At 32.6% G+C, this 19597-nt stretch overlaps 3 protein-coding genes across 4 annotated transcripts in view; 1 reads left to right on the forward strand and 2 right to left on the reverse strand.

Moving 5' to 3' along the window:
* Positions 1–356: 356 nt before the first annotated feature.
* On the forward strand, positions 357–14242 carry LOC108553853 (sarcospan). Of its 2 annotated transcripts, XM_017908902.1 has the most exons (9): positions 357–415; positions 741–938; positions 4579–4895; positions 5110–5270; positions 5822–6002; positions 6682–6882; positions 12854–13020; positions 13111–13206; positions 13482–14242. In XM_017908902.1, exons 4-9 carry the CDS (start codon positions 5145–5147, stop codon positions 13887–13889), a joined length of 1179 nt encoding a protein of 392 aa, XP_017764391.1. In that variant the 5' UTR covers positions 357–415; positions 741–938; positions 4579–4895; positions 5110–5144; the 3' UTR covers positions 13890–14242. The 2 variants fall into 2 exon arrangements, with proteins under 2 accessions (XP_017764391.1, XP_017764392.1); XM_017908903.1 differs by lacking the exons at positions 357–415; positions 741–938; positions 4579–4895; positions 5110–5270 and adding an exon at positions 5303–5378.
* Positions 7936–9039, reverse strand: LOC108553854 (uncharacterized). Its single transcript, XM_017908904.1, has 2 exons — positions 8702–9039; positions 7936–8591 (listed from the first exon to the last, which is right to left on the reverse strand). Exons 1-2 carry the CDS (start codon positions 8777–8779, stop codon positions 8343–8345), a joined length of 327 nt encoding a protein of 108 aa, XP_017764393.1. The 5' UTR covers positions 8780–9039; the 3' UTR covers positions 7936–8342.
* Positions 14243–15074: 832 nt separating the features above from the next.
* The window catches only part of LOC108553828 (transmembrane channel-like protein 3), a 6624-nt gene continuing 2101 nt past the window's right edge, over positions 15075–19597 (reverse strand). The window contains exons 6-19 of the mRNA XM_017908870.1: positions 19512–19597; positions 18962–19197; positions 18695–18886; positions 18275–18523; positions 18120–18189; positions 17859–18030; positions 16953–17624; positions 16771–16877; positions 16399–16694; positions 16101–16280; positions 15880–16000; positions 15629–15779; positions 15393–15567; positions 15075–15240 (exon numbers count right to left, since the gene is read on the reverse strand). The exon at positions 19512–19597 is cut by the window's right edge and continues 11 nt beyond it. Of these exons, the coding sequence (XP_017764359.1) occupies positions 15090–15240; positions 15393–15567; positions 15629–15779; positions 15880–16000; positions 16101–16280; positions 16399–16694; positions 16771–16877; positions 16953–17624; positions 17859–18030; positions 18120–18189; positions 18275–18523; positions 18695–18886; positions 18962–19197; positions 19512–19597 (2858 nt within the window). The 3' untranslated portion in view covers positions 15075–15089. The remainder of the gene's footprint in view (positions 15241–15392; positions 15568–15628; positions 15780–15879; positions 16001–16100; positions 16281–16398; positions 16695–16770; positions 16878–16952; positions 17625–17858; positions 18031–18119; positions 18190–18274; positions 18524–18694; positions 18887–18961; positions 19198–19511) is intronic.

Genomic DNA, 19597 nt, shown 5'->3' on the forward strand with positions numbered 1-19597 from the left:
AATTTCTAAAAATCTAAAAATCGTAAAAAATATTAAAATATTATAATTTTAATGTGATTTTTAAATTATTTTCAAGCTTCAATCTGACAAATTCACGATAACGGAATCATTTTAAAACAGTTGCACTATAAATAACAAGTAACAATTAGATCGCTTGTTATTTTCCATGCAAATCTCGTAAGCAGTGTTTATACCGATTAAACCGCATGATACGTGGAATGTTTTGTTGGTGGAAGCATTTCTCGCCAAATGGTCGTCACCTGCTTCGTGATTCGTTTGGTTTGAGGCCCGCTGATACCTGGTGTGTCTCGACTTTGGTGGGGTCTCGGGAGCTTCGTCGAGACGCGCGAAACCGGAGACTTCAGTTGTCACTGCGACACCAACCGAAGAACGTTGTGTTGTGTGACTTTCCAATGTAAATAAATAAGTTATTTCAAGTAACGTGTTGTTAATTCCATAAAAAGCAATATTGTCGTGTTAAAATATAATTTTAATCAGTTTTTGTCACGTTCGATTCAACAAGTGTTCTTCATCCACGTGCTCCATAGTCTTTAAATTAAAGACCTCTTTATCTTTGACACAATTGCTTTTCCATTAGATTTACAAACCATCCTCTTCTGCAAAAAAGATTCGATAGACCTATAATTGAAATTAATAATAAAAGAAATTTTATCATCCGTCATTTTAATTATTTATTTTTTAAATTTTATAGTTTTCATGATTCTTTTTATAAAAATTAGTTAATGGTGAAGAAGAACAGTAAGCAGTTAATCCGTGTTTCCGTAATTGTGTAATCTCGAGTTCAGTAAATTCCAATTGTATTTAAATCTGACCAGTCGGGTAATCGCATGAATCGCGTAATAAATCTCTGAAGGATCCATACTCATGGTCTGAGAAGAAAACCGGTGGAGGACATTTACGACTCTCCAGAGTCCTAGGTATTTATACTAGCAATTTCTCTCTCGTTTCACTCTCGTCCGACGATATCCGTTAATTCCGTAAAACGGATAGACTGGTATCAAACATACTTATATTACAAAGAATTTATTGGAATAAAACGGCGCAAATGTTTGCGCGTGAATATTAAGTCAGCTGCACGGTACCATAAATGAAAAAAAAACGTTTATTTTATGTGATAACACAGGCGCAATAGATATGTAAAAATGAAGATCTTCATTTGGAAACATACTGTATCTTCAAACAGAAATTTCATTTCATTGCTGCTTCACACAAAAGACTGGCGTCATTTTCTTTTTTTACTAATATTTATCTCCTTTTAGTAAACACATTACAGAATTTTAATGATGAATATAAAGTTTTTACTATTGACTATTATTATTCTTCGAGGCAAAAACGGGTACAGATACGTAAAGAATAACATTCAAACGTCTGTCCAGAATCGTTCGAATGGTTAACTCGGAGCAAAGGTATGAAATATGCTTTTCATCCCACATTGTGCGTGATCAAAGGCTCGAAGACGGGATCCTTCCGGTGATGTTGCCTCTTGTAAAGCTCACTTCGAATTAAAAACGTTGAACAATAGCGTATAAAGCGATATGATATCGTACCTTCAAGTCTCAATAAGAGTCGCACGTTCATAAACTCCCTGGAACAGTTTGTAACTGGAGAATTTAATTGAAACAACTGTAGGTCACACGTGCTGAATGTTTCTCGCGCGAAACATAGAAAATTGCTGCTTCACTGTCTGCAATGCATTAGATTATTTGCAAACGTCAAAGTCTTTCCTACATTGGCGACCAGTCACCTTAAAATATTTGTTCATTATTAAAAAATTGACATTCCTAACACATCTATAATTTATTATTTAATAATAAGTAAAGATAATTTATCACATAGTTGTTTTTACCATTGAACATGAATAATACAGATTTGGGTACTATTCCATTTATTGGCTATGGCAATCATAATACATTCTACATTATGATATTACGGACATAGCCGATTGCATTTTAATGAATGCAATTGCTAAATCAGATTTGCGGGATCTTATACGACAGTATATTCATTAATGCATTCTTAACTACGACATAGACTTTTTGAATTAATTCATTCATTATGTATGTATAAATATGCATATATTCCTAAAAATCATGCAGTATATTTCGTTAAAAAGTTTACATCATTTTTATGACATATTTCAGACAAGATGATAAAACAGTTCACCTATTTACTGTAACATAATCAACCCGTCGTGCATGTTAATATAATTATAGTGTAGAGATCAAGTTGCCCTACTTGTTTAATGTAACATCACGCATAATTGCGATTCAAAATTTTTCAGTTATTTTTCGCTGAGTCGATCATACATACTTTTTGTTGATTTCGTGCAAGCAGACACGGAATACTTGTTATGATATAGAATATGACTATAAAATGACAAATAAAAATATTCCCTAATATACTGTAATTAGTAACGATGCAAATATTAATAACTTAGATATATTTTACGAAATATGTAACTGTTATGTATTTGGAAAATAACTTAAATCACCTATGTATACGATTTTGGTAAATAATTTAATTAAACATAGCATGTTTAGATTTCTACTTAACAGGTTCTGCATACATACATAAAGAATAAGGTTATGTTCCCTTGGCATAGAGTTATGTAATTTTATGAATTTCCTATCCTCCTTATAGTTGCCAACACAACATTTTGGCAAGAACATATTCATAGTACCGCGTAACACACAAATAGAACGTGATGGGTTTATTTGGTTTCCTATAATTAAGCACATGAATGATCGAGCACGTCACTTTTACAAAAAGATCGACAAAAATATAAGAATTCTATGATTATACGGTGTATTAAAAAGACCCAACGAGATAGAATGCAGGAAACAACTAAAAATAAACGATACTAACCGCTCGAATCTAGCCTCATTATGAACTCTTTAATTTGAGGTTAGCTAATCGCTACGTGTTTTGCATACAAATTTTTATAACTCCTTTCCTCGAGGTATGCAGAAAAAAAGAACAGAATTAATCGTTTCGTATATTTCTGGAACATAATATAAATCGAATATAGTTTTCTTTAGAATATTCACTTAAAGTAATGAAACGTAAAATACTCTTAGATGTCGGCACATGCAAATTTACGTATGCGTTTACAAATGATTTTATTGGGTCAGAAATAAGAAATTAAACGTAATAATCATGCGATTTCCTAGGCGTTTGCGAATCTCCTAGAGTTCAGTAAACTCTCGGTCACGGTGACGTGACTGTGAGCGCCGCATAAAGGGGCTTAATGGAAAAATGACTTATTTCCAGCCGTAACCCGAACACCGGCCCGGGCATAGGTAGGTCACATCATTGTACAGACCCCCAACGCGCCACGGTTTCATTGCGTTGCGTACCATGTTGCGCAACACCAGTCGGTATTAACTTCGGATCTGGTATCGTGAAAGTAAAGCCGCGCTCACAGTAGTCGAATAGAAAATAATGGAAAAGTCAAATGACAGTTGTACTTCGATGATTAACGAAAAATTTAGTACTGTAATTCATCATCATAGATACCAAAGTATCATTTGACATATTTAATTATTATTATATTTATCATATGTATCATATTTAATTATTATTATGTTTTTAGGAAATAATTCCTTTTTATAAAAAATGTGTTGAACAAATTCAGCTTTATTAAAAGAAGAAGTAAAGTATATGAAAGTTCATAGAAACTCATGACAAAGTTTATCTGCATATTTTGTTGATAAAGAAGTTTACGTATTAACCGATATATTAATTCGATGTAATAGAATCTTAACTTTTTCATTTTTATACTCAGTCATTTATTTTCTATTAAAGAAGGAATGTAATGACAATACTTTCTAAAAGGATCTTACAAGAGTCTACATTAAAGTTCTGCATAATTTCCTGTATTTGAGGTATATTTACTTGAAATTCTCCTAATAAACGCAATTTCGCAACAACGAATTTTGTATCTAGATTTGCAACTTACGATTAGATTGGAAGGCAGTCGATCCACGAAATGGATATTTAATTGATCGAGCTCTTTATTCTACGGAGATCAAATCAACGATGATGAACAATATTCATAGTTCCCACGGGAAAGGGTAACCTTTTTTTTTTTAAATGCCTTTAAGGGGACTATTCCGTTCCTCCTGAGGAAACATTTCCCGCGCAGCGAGGTGTGACGTTTCATTATGTTGTAATTTCTTGTGATTCATAATACTACAAAGGTTACCTGATTCTGTTGACCTCGGGTTCATTGATACTAACATACGATATAAATTGTTAAAAATTGTTAACAAATAAAATGTCATACCAATATTAGCAAAAATTAATCAGGGACTTATATGTAACTAGTTACGCTACTGTACAAACGATATAATCGAATTCATTTCATAAGACAAGTTCACTACTTTTTGAAATCCCGCTTGTTTCGTGCACTTTCAATGATGTTTGAAGTAAGCAAAACATTAATACTTAAATATATTATAGTATCCAATGCTTTTCTCAAGTAATTGTTATAAATCGATTCAATCGAAAAGTGATGCTTATATTTTTCCAAGTTAACGATTTCTTTCTATTTTTTAGACGTTTACGGGGTGAATAGCGAGTGCACGTGACTGGTCACGTGCACAGACCATCAGAGTAATCGAAGAAAGTTGATCGTGGCAATTCCCTGGCTGTTTTCCTTCGCTTGGAGTTAGACAGGAATTCGACACGTAACTTATGACTTATCGAGGAACAGAAATTTCCCTTCGATCCATTCGTCTGTACATTAACTATTTCTATTCATACGACGATTGTGCAGACACAGGTGTGTATCTGGGAGGTCGAAAATCAAAAGCGTGTAGTTGCTATACTCCTTGCGAGGAAAAATCTTGATATGAGCTGACAAGAATGTTCAGGTACATATATTAACCTATTTCGTTTGAATTTCAACATTTTTATACTTTTTTAGTGAAAGTAATTCTTATTTTAATTTTAAATTGTGATTCTTAGTGATGCTCTGGTATCTAATTGGTTAGGAAATATATATCGTTTTATTTGACTTAAAAAAGCAAAGGCATTCTTGGTAAAGTCTAGAAAAAGATTTGTTCACGTTTCGGCGTAATTCCACAGTCGCCGGAAGTAAGAAAAAAAGGAAAAAGCGCAGGATGCCTGGGGAGGTGCGCGCGCAGCCCTTAGATCCGACGACATACGGTGGTAGCATAATGCAGCCCGACGAGGAGATTCAGTACGCGCCAAAGAGCCGTCCTGTTAGCTTTTACGATAATTTTAAGGTAAGCTTTCATGCTGTGCCACGTGTCATTGTTTACGTTCGTATCTTGACATAAAGTCAGTGTTGGAGATCTATCATATATACAAGAATAATAATATAAATACATCAGGTACGTTTAATTAAAGGATATTCAAATTTATACAGTTTTAATGTACAGTTGTTCGTGTTAAGTTTGTGTCCTTTTATCAATGGTTAAAAATTAAATAGCAATTAATAATTTTAGCTTCTTCAAATTAATAATACTGTGCGAATAATGTTACTGTGAGATAATGCGTAATTGTAGATCATGTATCGATCCAGTGCGCTCAATTAATCCAATTGCATTGAACTATTTACCGATAATTTAACCAAAAATAGGTATAATTTTATTTTGATTTTATAGCTTGCAAATAATATACATATTACGTAGCTAAATATTGAAATCAATGATTTCTAATGTAATTCCATACATTTAATGAAATGTTCTAGTTAAAAGTATATTGTTATTAGATTTTTCTGAACTGAAATGTTATCCATTTAAGGTAATCTTTACGTTTTTCTTTCTTTCTTCAGGACATGCCAATGGTGACACCTTGCGTGACTTCCGCCCTGAGTGCCGACAATTTGAATCAAGTTCGTGACAACAGTATCAGCTCGTCGATGGCCACGGCCAATAACAACAATAACAACAATCGAGTGAGTAGTGCAGTCAGTGCTGGTAACGTGTCGAAGATCCAGAACACCAAGGTCACGGGTAAGTTCAATAAACTTCCCATGTTTTATTTTCTCAATTAATTAATTTCCAATGAGAACAATTATTAATTACTAATTCATGTAAAATTCATAGAACAAAGTATACAGAATCTCAGAAAAAAATAAAATAAATATTATAAAATGAAAATTCAATTAAGAATTGTTTTCTTCTCTTGCACTATTAGTTAAGACAACTGGCGCCAATGGTAATGTCAGATAAAATTGGATGTGCCATCGTACTATCCTAGGAAAGTTATTCGACTGCAAATAGAACGGTTGTGAGTGAAATTCGGTCGACACTTTGCTAGTGTTGGTTATTCGAGCAAACTTTCTCGAATTTCATTTTGTTCGTGCATCAGTCAACATCGTAGTAAAACAAAGCAGCGCAGAAAATTTGTGCGCTTTCTAGCCGTAACATTTCAGTAATATATACAATTAAAATAAAACAATTACTACAATCAAATCTATCTTTAAAGTCTCTGATTTTAAAGAAATTGAAATTAGAGGAACTTAATCAGTCGTTACCTAAAATCATATTTCAAGTCGTGATTGTAATTTTTGTTTACCTGGAATAAGAAGTTTTTGTACATTTTATTGAATATAACTTTATTACATGTCATTTCGTTTAAGAAGTTCATTTATTACTGACTCTTTGTAACTACTCCAATGTTCTGTCGCAGGTGCAGTCTCGACAGGGAACATCAGGAAAGTCTATCGACTGGAGAAAGAGAAGGAGCTGGGTCGCGCCCCATCAATGGCCAATTGTTTGTCAACTACGGTTCCCGTTAATCTGGCAGCCGCTCAAATTGCTGGCCGCCACACGCCCACAAGAAATTCCCTCAGGCACAGCAGGATGATCGTACTACACCGCAGTGGTCATCGTGAGTACTCAACTACTTTCCTTACCTGCTTCATAAATCTTGACTTGTTATTAAGTATCTCCGTTATTCCAAACATTTTTCAGAAAATTAATTTGCTCGTCTCCTATAGAAATACACAATAATTTAGTCTCATTTACTGTTAATTTTTATAACAAAAATGTGAGTTGATAATGAAAAAGATTGTATTTTATATAAAATATTTTTAAATTATTTAAAAACTACATGATATTTTATTTGTCATCACTGAAAGATAAAGATACTGTTATTTGGTTTAAAAAAATCTTCAAAATTCCTCTCATTTCCTGCACACTTTTGGATCGAATACCGTATCTCTTGTTCTTTTTGGCACAATATTGTTTCTTTTTATTTTCTCTATTTTATTTTCAACTTGTTACGCTACACATATAACAATTAAATATGCGAAGAAAACTAGAGAACAGTTTGAACTTAATTAATATTCATCAATTTCTATATCTATTATTTTTTAGACAAAAAGATAACAAATCTTAACACGTGCAGCGAAATACGTTTAGCAATGTTCATCTTTAATCTATTTGTTCAAAAAATAGTTATAAAGCTTACATCTTATCAGTTTGCTCCACACCTTATGATTCATATTATTCGATATATTAGTAGGTCATTGTACCGTCTCTGCTGACTGATTTCACAAAAGGTTTGAATCTTGGATATATTCGAGTTCCTGTCTATCGAATTCCAGGATATCTCATGTTGGATTTTTAGAAACGTTTATTGAGGGTATTAGAACCAGATTAGGCGCTTCAAAATAGTTCGCTAAAGGTTCTGTTTAATAACAGGTTCTTGGAATCCGTATGTGATTACCATATTAATAACAAGCGAAATATCATAACTTATAAAACTTGTTGGTCGAAAAGTTGCACTGATCATTCCAGTTACTTCTTATAGGTATTTCTATAATAAAAATACTTCAGGAAACAATCCTATATTTGATAACGAAATGACTTTGCGATTTTTGCTTTCATGTTGAATAACATGGATGCAACGCTTGATGATTAACAAAATCAGAGATCGGAACGGGTATAATACACGTGAACAAGGCTCGAATGTCACCAAGCGGCCTTTCACGCTGCAATAAACATTCTTTCGAACAGGGGGAAAGGACAATGTTGTTGTGGACGATTAATAATTTATATCACGACTAATGCATTGCCTCCAGATTTTCTTTCTTACGAAATTTCGTGCTAACGAATTTTAAATTTAAATTCCGCAAATCTTTTGAAATACTTCTCCTAAGTTCGATTACGTCTATACTCGTGTCTGATTGCGTTTAGTTTTCTTCACTGGTTCATTTTTCTCGAATTCAATATAATATAGTGTGCAGTATCTTGGAAGATTCGCTCTCGAGGTCTTACATATTAGTTTATCATCGATGTCTGTTAGAGAACAGATTGCAGGTGCAACCATAACAGGTATATATCCAGTTAATTATCGGAAAGCAGATTGGCCCAGAACAGGTACATTTGTCTCGAGAACTTTTTCGTGACGATGGCGTTATTTGCGTGACTGTTGCAATTTCGTTCTGTATTTATGGCAATGTAGTTACGATAAACTACTGGTATCAAGGTTGCTGCCAAGACAATTATAAAAATTATGATTGAAAACTTCACACTGTTGGAAGGTATGAATTTGATGACTCCTCCTTTCATTTGTAGTAAAGATGTTCGAATGTCCTAAAATGTAATATACAAATTAGCGTGTCAATATTAACCAGCGAAACTTTATATATTTTTACGTTTTTGCCTTGTATAAAATTTCGTCATTATTTTATAAAAATTATTACGTTAGAGGCAGGTAGAACGAAGAGGTTAAAACTTCTTGGTCCGCTGGCTACGGTGGCCGCTTTAAAGTAGCTACACATGCTTCGCTGTGAATAGCGGAAGTAACAAACCGGAAATGTATCATGTGATCTTTTTTAAAGTGCATTCGATCATGGGTTACTGTATATGAACTTTGGATATAATTTTAATCGCGTACTCCGTTTTACCTTTACTTGTAATTATATTATTGAGTTTTTATGTAATCAATTCATGTTATATTCATGCTTCTATAACACGAGTTCGCAAAAATTCCATGAAAGATTTCCCTGGTATTATGATTCTTGCTTAATTTCAATTAGCCAATTCCAGTCACAGCTTTATGTAATTTAAGTCATGTGATATTCGCTTTCAAAAGGAATAAGGTTGCAATGTTATGTCAGTTTCGCGAAGAATTTCTCGTTTTGCGTTGAAAAAAATGCGTAAGCCACAGGAACATTCTATTTTATATAGGGTAGACAACATTTTTGTATAGGTTGGCAACAATGTTGCATTTAACATCACCTGAAAATAAAGCAATACTTAATAAAAAAAAAAAAAAAATAAGAAATTAAAGACTAAATTAAATTTGGAAAAAAATAAAACAATTCCAGGAAAAAAAACTCATTAAGAGAGTGAAATTGTATTACAGTGACAAATTTATCTATCCAAATAAATAAAAATGTCAGCAAGAAAAAATGCAAAAATTTTAATGAAAAAAATTCGTTCCTGATATTTTTTACTTGTAATGGAATATTAATTTAACAGAGTAAAATTAATATTAATAGAGATGAATAATGCTGCTTTTATCGTGCTCCTTTATAAGTTTGGTTGTAACGATAAGACGTCAAATGAGTCACGAGACTCGACGGTGTAAGGTTAGTTATCAAAACATACGTATCGAAATGTTAACTTACATGCTACTGATGATAATATTCTGGACTATCGAAATATATTTTTCACTAGTTGAATTTCTGCATATTAATACATGCACGTTGTTAATTAAACAATACGTTGTTTTTATTTCCCACTTCGTACTTTGTAATTGTAATGTAACCTCACCTATTGTATATAATTCTGGAAAAAAATGCATGTATGTATTTAGAAATTAATATCATATATTATGAATAGACTTAAACAACTTTATATATTACATATTTCTAATTTTTAATTTTGGAATCACTGTAATTTGTAATTCTCTGTAATTCATAATAATAACTCTGTAATTATTAAGAAGTTTAAATGTACACAATCGAAGACAGTGACATCTGAGGTGTTTAAAGATTTTCAGTAGATCGGAAGTATCGTAGGCGATAGTAGTTCTCTACAATGCAGTTACACAATTACCATGTTTCTTCTTACGCAAGTCGAACACTCTATCATTATTCATGTATCGAGGTCACCGGATAATGAAAACGTACCACCCAGTATGTTTCCACACTCAGGTTATGTATTTAAGCGAATTTACAACAAATTCTTCGAGATTTATTTCGATAAATGTAATACGAAAATCTTTACCGATTACCGTTATGTGTGTTCGATATTATGTTAACACATGTAGTACTTGGTCTTCCCATAGATGTCTCACTTCAAAGTCGTAGATGCAGATATAATTATTTCGATTTAATGTTTGCAAGATTGTATAAAATTATTTTTATTTTTTAACTAAAATTTGAAACAATTTATGTAAGTATTTTTGTAAGTAGCTTTTTGTTTTAAAAATAAGTACGTTTTTTTTTCCAACCCCTACAGACAGTGCTCTGGCTTTCATAGTTTCCCTTCTTTTATAATAAGCACGATGCACATACAAACACACATATGTACAAATACTATATAAAGCCAGTCCACAATGGCACCGACATATATTCAAGCCCCGCATTCTTGCATCGTGTGAATCGTTTCACGAATAAAAAAGCGATAGCACTTCTGCATCCGGTATACGTTGCTTTTTCAAAATATTTAAAAAATAATGCGTCAAATATTTCCATTTCATTCCATGCCATTTAAACAAGAATTATAATATTGTTGAAGGTCCTGTGTTACTTAAATTTTATTAAAATAAATACTTATACATTTACATTAATTTAAAACTTCATTTCAATGTTCTGTATTAAAAAGCGGATTATAGCTATATGTCTTTGACGTTCCCATTACATATCTTGAGTATAACAAACATTTATGTTAAGAAACATGTATGTACATCTATATTTATATCTGACTGAAGTCGAGTCTCAAAAGGAAACAATTTCTCTCTTCTCCTATTCTTATCTATGCATACGTCTGATACGGTTAGAATTCGTTTTGTATGCAAGTCTCGTACAAAACAGACCCCGTATCGATTGTAGTACGACGAATGAGAACGTAGTGTCGCTTTCTGCCCTCTCATAAACTTCATACGTATATTCTCTTTTTGCCATGTGCGTTATTCATCGGTAGACGGCCCTCGACCTTCATTAATATTCCTCGGATGTCAACTAATATCCTATAAGAGAGTGAAAGAATTTCCATTCTTAGGAGGCATTATATGAAACGTAATTTTTACCTTCTCTATACTTGCATAATCATTATAATATCAAATTCTACTGCTCACAACACCACAAAGTTTAGTAAAATTGCTCGAAACAATATTTCGTTTCTTGGTTACTTTTACGATTCATGTAAATATCACGTGATTCGGAGCGACACCTTGGTTCCTTCGTCAAAAGCTTCGCTGATTTCATGATTATTATATGATAAAATTTACTGTTGATATTATAGGGTTGCTATGTTATTAACCATTGATCAGTGAAAGATTTAAGATGAGTTTATTATTCTTTGCGCGTAGACCATCGTGATAGTTTCTTTCCTGGATGTAGGAACTTCAGCTTAGTGTGCGGTCTTAAACCACAGAGAATTATTTCCGAGGATTATTTCCCCCACTTTTCCGACCCAAGCTTTTCTAACATCCTTCTAGGAATTCTCCCAGGTCAGTATAGCATTGTACACAAAGCATTCGGAATAGCCCAAAGAAACAGAACTGAACAAAAATACTAAATAATTCAATTTCTTGTTCCTTTTTTATGATAACATTTTATATGCTATTTTATTAGGTTATAATTTTCAATCATTCAACAAATATATCACAGTTAATACATAATAAAAATGGATATGTGAATGATTATGTATGAATGATTTTGCAGAATCACAAATAGAATCACGAGTAATCTATGTCAATATTGTCACAAGTCAGCATGACGGTGGGCGAACGTTAACGTTACTTTTTTTCTTTCGTTTCGAATTCCCGTTGCGAATCTCAAACAATCCTAGTGGGCGAGTTTCCTGGCTGAGTTCGACATGGGCAAGGACGGTACGTTCGATCGTCCGGTTAAGATACCTTGTAAGGAGGGACAGCGAGGTCGTTTCGTTCGGAAACTCTCCTTTCTTTCGGCCCTACATTCGTTTCTCAGAATCTGTCGTTGTATCGACCGTTGATCGCTGTGGGAAAATGTGTGTCGTCAACCGCGAGAAAAACATTGAAAGATAACATTGTACGTGACGCTTTGTAAAAAGAAGCATGACAGGCATGAAGGAAATCTTTTCCTTACATATGTAGGTTACTGTTCACATTAAAGTTCGTGTACTTTTTATCGATAAAGGTTCATTTTCATATTTATATCCTTATTTTTTGCTATTAATGGTTTTATTAGATTATGTATAATTTAATCCTTATAGTGTAATAAATAGAAGAATGACATCAATGCATTTCTTATATATTGAGTAGGTTAGGTTAGGTATGTTATATTACGGATATGTATGTTTGGTAGAGTTATTATGGTGGAATATATTATGTAAGTTGATAAGTAATTGAATGGTATTGACTTTTAACATTTGATTAAATAAGATGTTAAAATATAGATTGAAAGCTTCATTTAAAAATGAAATTTTATTTTTAATTATCTAATTTAATTTTACCAAGTGCATTAAATTAGTAAGTCCTTATAATTATATTTGATTCTTTCAATAAATATGATATCTTGAATATTATTCAAATAATTTTTTATTATTTTTACTACTTCAAGGAATTTGCAAAAATTTATTTAAAAAAGAATATACTTAGTAAAAATATTGAATAAAATGGTTTAAAATGTTTCTTTTACCAGGACCACAGAAGTTCCTACCGCCGTTAGTTTACCATTGGCGATTAGGACGGTGTTTAGCAGCGTTACAAACGATTTTCGGTGTTGCAATCACTTCATTATCATTATGGTTATTACTTTGGGCACCTCACCTGCCGGTTGCGGATAATCCCTACTGGAGTGGAATGCCGGTATGTATTGCAGCAATGGCACTCTGTCAGAATCTTCTTGGAAAACTAGCTAGCGAATCACTACTCCCTCTTTTTTCCTTTTATTTGCAGTTATTACTCTCGGGTAGCTTCGGTATTTGCTTGCTTTGCTGTTTCAAAAAGGAATACCCGGGTATGAGCCCTGGCTTCTGTCTCACATCGACCAAGGTGATTATTTAGCATTTTAGCAGATAAAAATATTTTATTAAAAAATTTCTATCTCTAGATAAAATAAAATGATAAAAAATATTAGAATATATTATTATAGAACGTAAATATGTTGATTTTATACAGAATTGAAAATTTTATTTTTTATTCCTTTTACGTCATGATTATTATCTCTAAGTAATTTATAAATCATATATCTTAAATATAAAAGTAATTTCTAAAATCTATATATTTATACTAACGTCAGATTTTCTTGTTTTGTTTCTTTTCGATAGGTAACCAGTGTGTTATTAGCAATTTTAGCGACAGTGACCTGTTCCATCGCCTGCGTATTTTCTGCTATACACTTGGCGCGCTTAATGGGTCTGGAATGCAACCCGGCGCGTGTGCTAAACGCTACCTGTGTCTGCAGGCCACGCGAAAATGCGTCGAACTCCACCGAAACGGCAGTTAGATACATGGATCTGAACTGTCCCGATGTTGAGAGTATTTTAACAGTTCTTCTAATCTTTTCCTCAACTTGCAACGCCTTGGGAACCTTAGTAGCTGGCTGGTATACCTACCTGCATTGGAGTACCAGACACAAAAGGCCAAAATACATGCAAGTCAGGACCAGTCCGATCAGTGGAAACAACTTTTTGAGTAGCAGACCAATATACAATCCAAACTTGAACGAACGATGACAAGTTTTCTGCGATGCTGACGAAGATACCTCCTATCATCGTTATTCCTCATTAACGATCGGTGATGGAGTGTTTTAAGGAAGTTTTGAAACAAACGACGAGAAACTTTACACATGATAATAGGTAGTATACTATATAGGCAGTATATGGTATACACCTGACGCTAAGAATGGTTTTATTTGAACAATTCGTTAGATAACTTTTCTATGCATTTTAAACTGCGACGACGAATTAGTAATGATACACTTGTGTTTATTTATACGTATGAACTAGTGTGAACTAGATTGCTACGTGTGAACTAGTCTCGAATGTGAGAGTAGACCTGCAAGTGGTTTTTGTGCGGATCACACTTGTAAGCTTTTATAAAAGGATTCTTGTAATTTATAAGAAACAGTGGTATTTAATAATTAGAGATCAAGACAAATTTAATAAGAATCGTTTAATTGAATTTACTGATCATTTAACAATTTTCTTAACATGTTGTTAATATTTATTATACCATAAATGAAGCGTACTGTACAGCTAACTAAGTGAGAATTTGTAAGTTTTTAAAAACGTCAAATGTAATTGCATTTAACGATATGTGGAATAATGTAACGCTATTTTTAACGTTTACTAAATTTCTTAATAATTCGTCAATCATATAAAAGGATCTTATAAATAATAATTTTTGGACTAACAAAAATTTCTATTATAGAATTGAAGAATGAAATATGAACTTGCGTACATATCATTTCAATTAAAAGGAAATATGATTCTTCAGAGACGTATTTATAAGAGTAAAGTACGTGAGATGTTAGAACGGTCAATTTCTCTGAAGATACTAAAAATGCTGGAATAATTATAACGGGTCATTCCACACTCGATTAATTTCCGTGTGGATCGTCAGTATTTTAGGTGTAATTAGCAAGTGAATGTTTTGTGTGTCTGTGTTCATTAGTGTACAAGTAAATTACAAGGATGAATGGAACGCTTTTAAGTTCTTTACTTCAACATCGACGATTTTATACCTCATCAGTACCGTGTTTTAAGAGACTAATTTTAAAAAGATTCAAGTCCGTAAATTACATCAAGGCGTGTATTGGAAAACGACCATTTCATTAAATCTTAATATAAATGGAAAAATAAATCAGTTCAGTATTAAAACATTGACAAGATTCATATATTTATATTTTAATTGTTTGCTATTTAATCCTTTATTCATTTTATTTCATTTACATTATGACCTTTTGTAGATACTGAGCGGAAATATTTTGCTGATCTACCCTCGACTTCGTTTATGCGAATCTCTGGTATCACGATGCAGTCACTGGATTGTGATTCCCAAAAATCATAAAAAGCTTTTGTCAACCTACTTGTAACATTTCAATGATTAATAACGTCGTTGATTATTAATAGTTATTTTTATTAAGTATTCACTGGATGTTTAAGTAATATAATTATTCTATGTAGGAATAATACTTAAGTCAGTATAACTTTTTGTGATTAGAAATCAACAATTACTTTGTATTAACTGGATCTTTTTCATTGAAACTAGTTTCAGAAATTGTATGCTGTGCTTGATCATGGGATATTTCCTGTTCCATATCTGTTAACTCCACAACTTCTGAAGTTGAACATTTTCTTCCATCCATCTGCATGTCTAATGGATTTTCTATTCCCAAAGCTTCTGGATCACCTAGAATTTCATTACAATTCTAGTAAAAATTATTTTATTTCAAATCTAGTCTTTTATTAACCTTTGGTGGTTCTTGTATTTGTCGTTCTCCTAGATAAAATTGGTAACATTTTTTTCCATTTCAAAAACGATGCGTCAGTCGATTCCTCTCTTTTTTTCACTATCTTGAATAATTTTCGTCGTTCCTCGGTGCGCTCGTGACGCAATTGTATCTGAGTAACAGATATATCATCAAGTTTTTGCAATGACTAATAAGATAAATAATGCATCCTATATAACTTTTACACGTGGATGTTATACTTCAATAATTACCTTTAAATCATTATTAGCCTCCCTTAACGAGCCAGTAAGTGATATCATATAATAAATAATAAGTGTCATCAAAACAATCAATGGAATTATTATACCAGGAGAAGCAATGTAGTCAAGACATCTGCAAAAAGTTGGTAAATAAAATTAAGCATAAAATATAAAGAAACAATCATCTGTAATCGATTAAGAAATATTACTAGCACTAATAAGAAGAAATTTACTTCTTAATTGGATCAGGAAGAGAATCGGTTAGATGCTTCGTTGCCAAATGGTAAATTTTCTTATAACCAGAAAATGGTCCACAATGCCATGATGGTTCTACCCAAACTATAGCATAGCCAACAGGTAAAACGCATAGAAATAACATCGTTAACAACAGGGCAAAGTAAAAGTTATTAGATCTGCAAAAGGAAATAGCGTTTTTAAATAAATATAGACGAATGAAAACAGCAAAACTCAAACCGACTTTTTTTAACTCTTCTAAACTTCTGTCTGATAAAAGAACAATTTTTCAGCTACCTAGAAGCCCGAAAAATTATTTCATGTGGTACGTTAGAAGTAAGAACAGCCCAAGATCTTAAGTACATGAGAATTCCTAGTTTCAAAAGGTTTAATGCTGTTAACCCCGGACTGAAGAACATTCCCATCCAAATCATTCCTTGATTGTTCACCAAGTGAAGTATGTTCTCAGCTATTTTAAAATCACCATACTGAGGAAATTGCTTTTCCAGATCCCAGCACCAACACCTGTTCATGTATCGTACAAAAACAGCGCGAAAAAAATCTATACTAAGTATAAATACTATGATGAGTACCTATGATAAAAAAAAAAAAAAGAAATGTAAATATACATAAATAATGACCATTTAAAATGGTAAAAAATAGATTTACCATGTCCATTACAGTAAGTTTAGCAAGTTCTTGTCCAAACATAGTTTCCCAGCATAAACGACGAAGTTTCTTCCTAGTTTTTAGATCTAACACTTTCGACGAAGAAACTACAAGAAGAAGGTACAAAACAGAAGCAAGAAAATTAAAATATAGCTGATATATAAACTGTATTTTTCTCATACTTGTATCTTGCGTAGTTGTCGTGCAAATCTGTTCGAAACATTTCACAACATAATCCTCATTTGACAGAGGAATCACAGTTTCATACGTTGTCGAGGAATTATCAATGGTAAACATTTTATCAGTAATTTCTGTGTCAGATTCTGTGGTAAATATAGTTGTAATTATTGACGATTCAGTGCTTGCATTTAGTGTTTCAATTATTGAATACTCATCAGATGTGTCATTCTCTTGCACAGGTAACGTCGTTGTGTACAGGTTGGAAGAAGTTTCATTGAAGTCTTCGGTAATGAAACTTGTAATGGTATGTGTAGTTGTATCGTTACTTTTTCCTTCTGTTATTTCGTCATAAATTATGGATTCGTTGACGAAAACTGCACTGATAAAGGTATTATCAGTTTCGTCTTTAAAATCCGTAGAAGCTTCAGTATGATTCTCAAAGGCAGTAAAAATGGTAATTTCATCGAAGGTATCGTTTTGTTCGAGCACTGGCGTTGTAACATTCACTTCTTCGCTTACATTGTTGTTGGCAGTAGATGTAGTCTCATTCATATCGTCATAATCTTCGTAATCCCAAGGATAGTCTCCAACATTGTACAATTCTTCCAAGGCTTTTTCGTCAAGTATCGGATTCAGATAGAAACTTGTGGGCATGATTGAAAGCGATGGCATTGCTGAATTATTCGGTAAAAGAAACTGTTAATCAACATTAAGTGTCATGAACATCACGAAAGTTAACACTTTGATTGCCACGTACTTTTTATATGGTACGCTGACCACCATGACAGTCAACATATTAACATATAGTAAAGAAGTAAGTAGAATCACTTCTAGCGATTAAATAAATTCAAGTAAGAAATAAATTTCAGGAAAGAAATAAGAAAGTTTTGATTATAATGAAAACATACTTGGTTCAAGGAGATCATTATTATAGTGCATCCCAGTGACATTGCTCGCCAACATTAAACTTAAAGATGCTAATGTCACCAATCTTTGTGATTTCTTCATATTCTCATCGCATTCGATAGCCTTATAAGTACAGTTTTTAATCGTCGGTTGAAGGCCCCTTAAATCTTGTTTCTTCAACATCAATATCCCAAACAAACTTTGAGATTCTTCTGAATCTCACAACTGACCAAGCATAATTATACGTAGTGCAATACTCTTACCATTGAATCGATCTTGTCAAACAATGCAAAAATTAAGGAATAAAGATTCAGCAAATTCAAAACCATTATCCTGTAAGGAATTGATTCCATCAAATTCAAATTTGGTAACAATTCTTAAGTATACGTATTAAAGAACAAATTTTTTAAATGCTCACCGTGCAAGCTGTAAACGTAGCTGTCTTCTGGGATGATACTTCTCCAGCAGGCCCAATATTTCAAAAAGAAAGGGAAACAAATACGTGATTAAAGTCATTACGACCGTAATTTCGTTCTGACGCCACCAATTGTTCTGTTCGAGTTCCTCTGAACTTCGTGCAACCACTTTTACTACGGCATACGCTGACAATCCCAGTAACAAGATTACCGACATGTTTACGAAAATCCTCATTGATATAATCCTCCAACTATAATTTCATAAACCATAAAATTCGAGAAATAAGTATATAAAAAAATTTAATATGTTGGGAAAAACTAGATCAATAAAAGTTAAAACGAACGTAGAAAAGTGTAACGAAATCATTGGGAATTTTATGATAAAGGTATATTATATGATAATAAAATATTAATAATCTCACTTTCTTTTATCCTTTTCTTTCTCAGCTTCTTCCAATAAAACTTCTTTAAATCCAAGAACGATGCTTGCCATCCGATTATGTGCCGTTTCGGGATTACCAATCATGAAGTCCCATCCTGTGAATAATTTCCAGGAAAATATGTATTCGTCCTCCTTCTCCGTAAGTTTGCTCAATCGTGAATTTTCTGCCATTCTACGAATATCGTTATGTGATTTGAAACTGTTAAAAAATGATCAAAATTGATACTTTGTAGGTAAATAATTTTACTTGCGTAATATAGCGACGAAGCTGTATATATAAACAACCAAATTGGTGACGAAATAGGCTAGAGGTAATCTGTAACCACTCTGAGAGTCTTGATTTGTGTACCAGCCGTAGAAAAATGGAGAATACTTTAAGATTCCCTCGAATTCCCATAGAGTTAACAAGTGCTTCGACTTTATTTGCTCTTCCCTGAGCATTATTTTTCGTTCTCCAGCTGCGACTGGATCTGCTGTGAGCATCTGTTGCGAAAGACATCTGACAAGATTTAAGCAACTACTTTTTTTCATAACAATTGAAAATTTGTATTTAAAAATATTTAGTAAAAATTCACGTTTCTTTCATATATAGTTATTTAAAAGGATATAAGTATTTTTAAAGGAACCAGAATATCCTTCAAATTACTTTGAAGGATTTAAACTTGAACAGCTTCGAGTGATTAAATCCATGAAAATTTTTAAAAAGATTCAATATCAGGATAAATATTAAAAAATATATTAATGAAATTCATAGACATTTCACTAAATGTTATTTTGTTACTAGTATGCTACTATACCTCCGGAATCGCCACAAAAGCACTAAGGATAGCTGCCATAACAAGATTAATCCAAAACAACCATCGAAGAAACGTAAAATAAGATG

This window comes from Eufriesea mexicana, unplaced genomic scaffold, assembly GCF_001483705.2.
Source record: "Eufriesea mexicana isolate 0111107269 unplaced genomic scaffold, ASM148370v2 scaffold13818, whole genome shotgun sequence".
Taxonomy (NCBI): domain Eukaryota; kingdom Metazoa; phylum Arthropoda; class Insecta; order Hymenoptera; family Apidae; genus Eufriesea; species Eufriesea mexicana.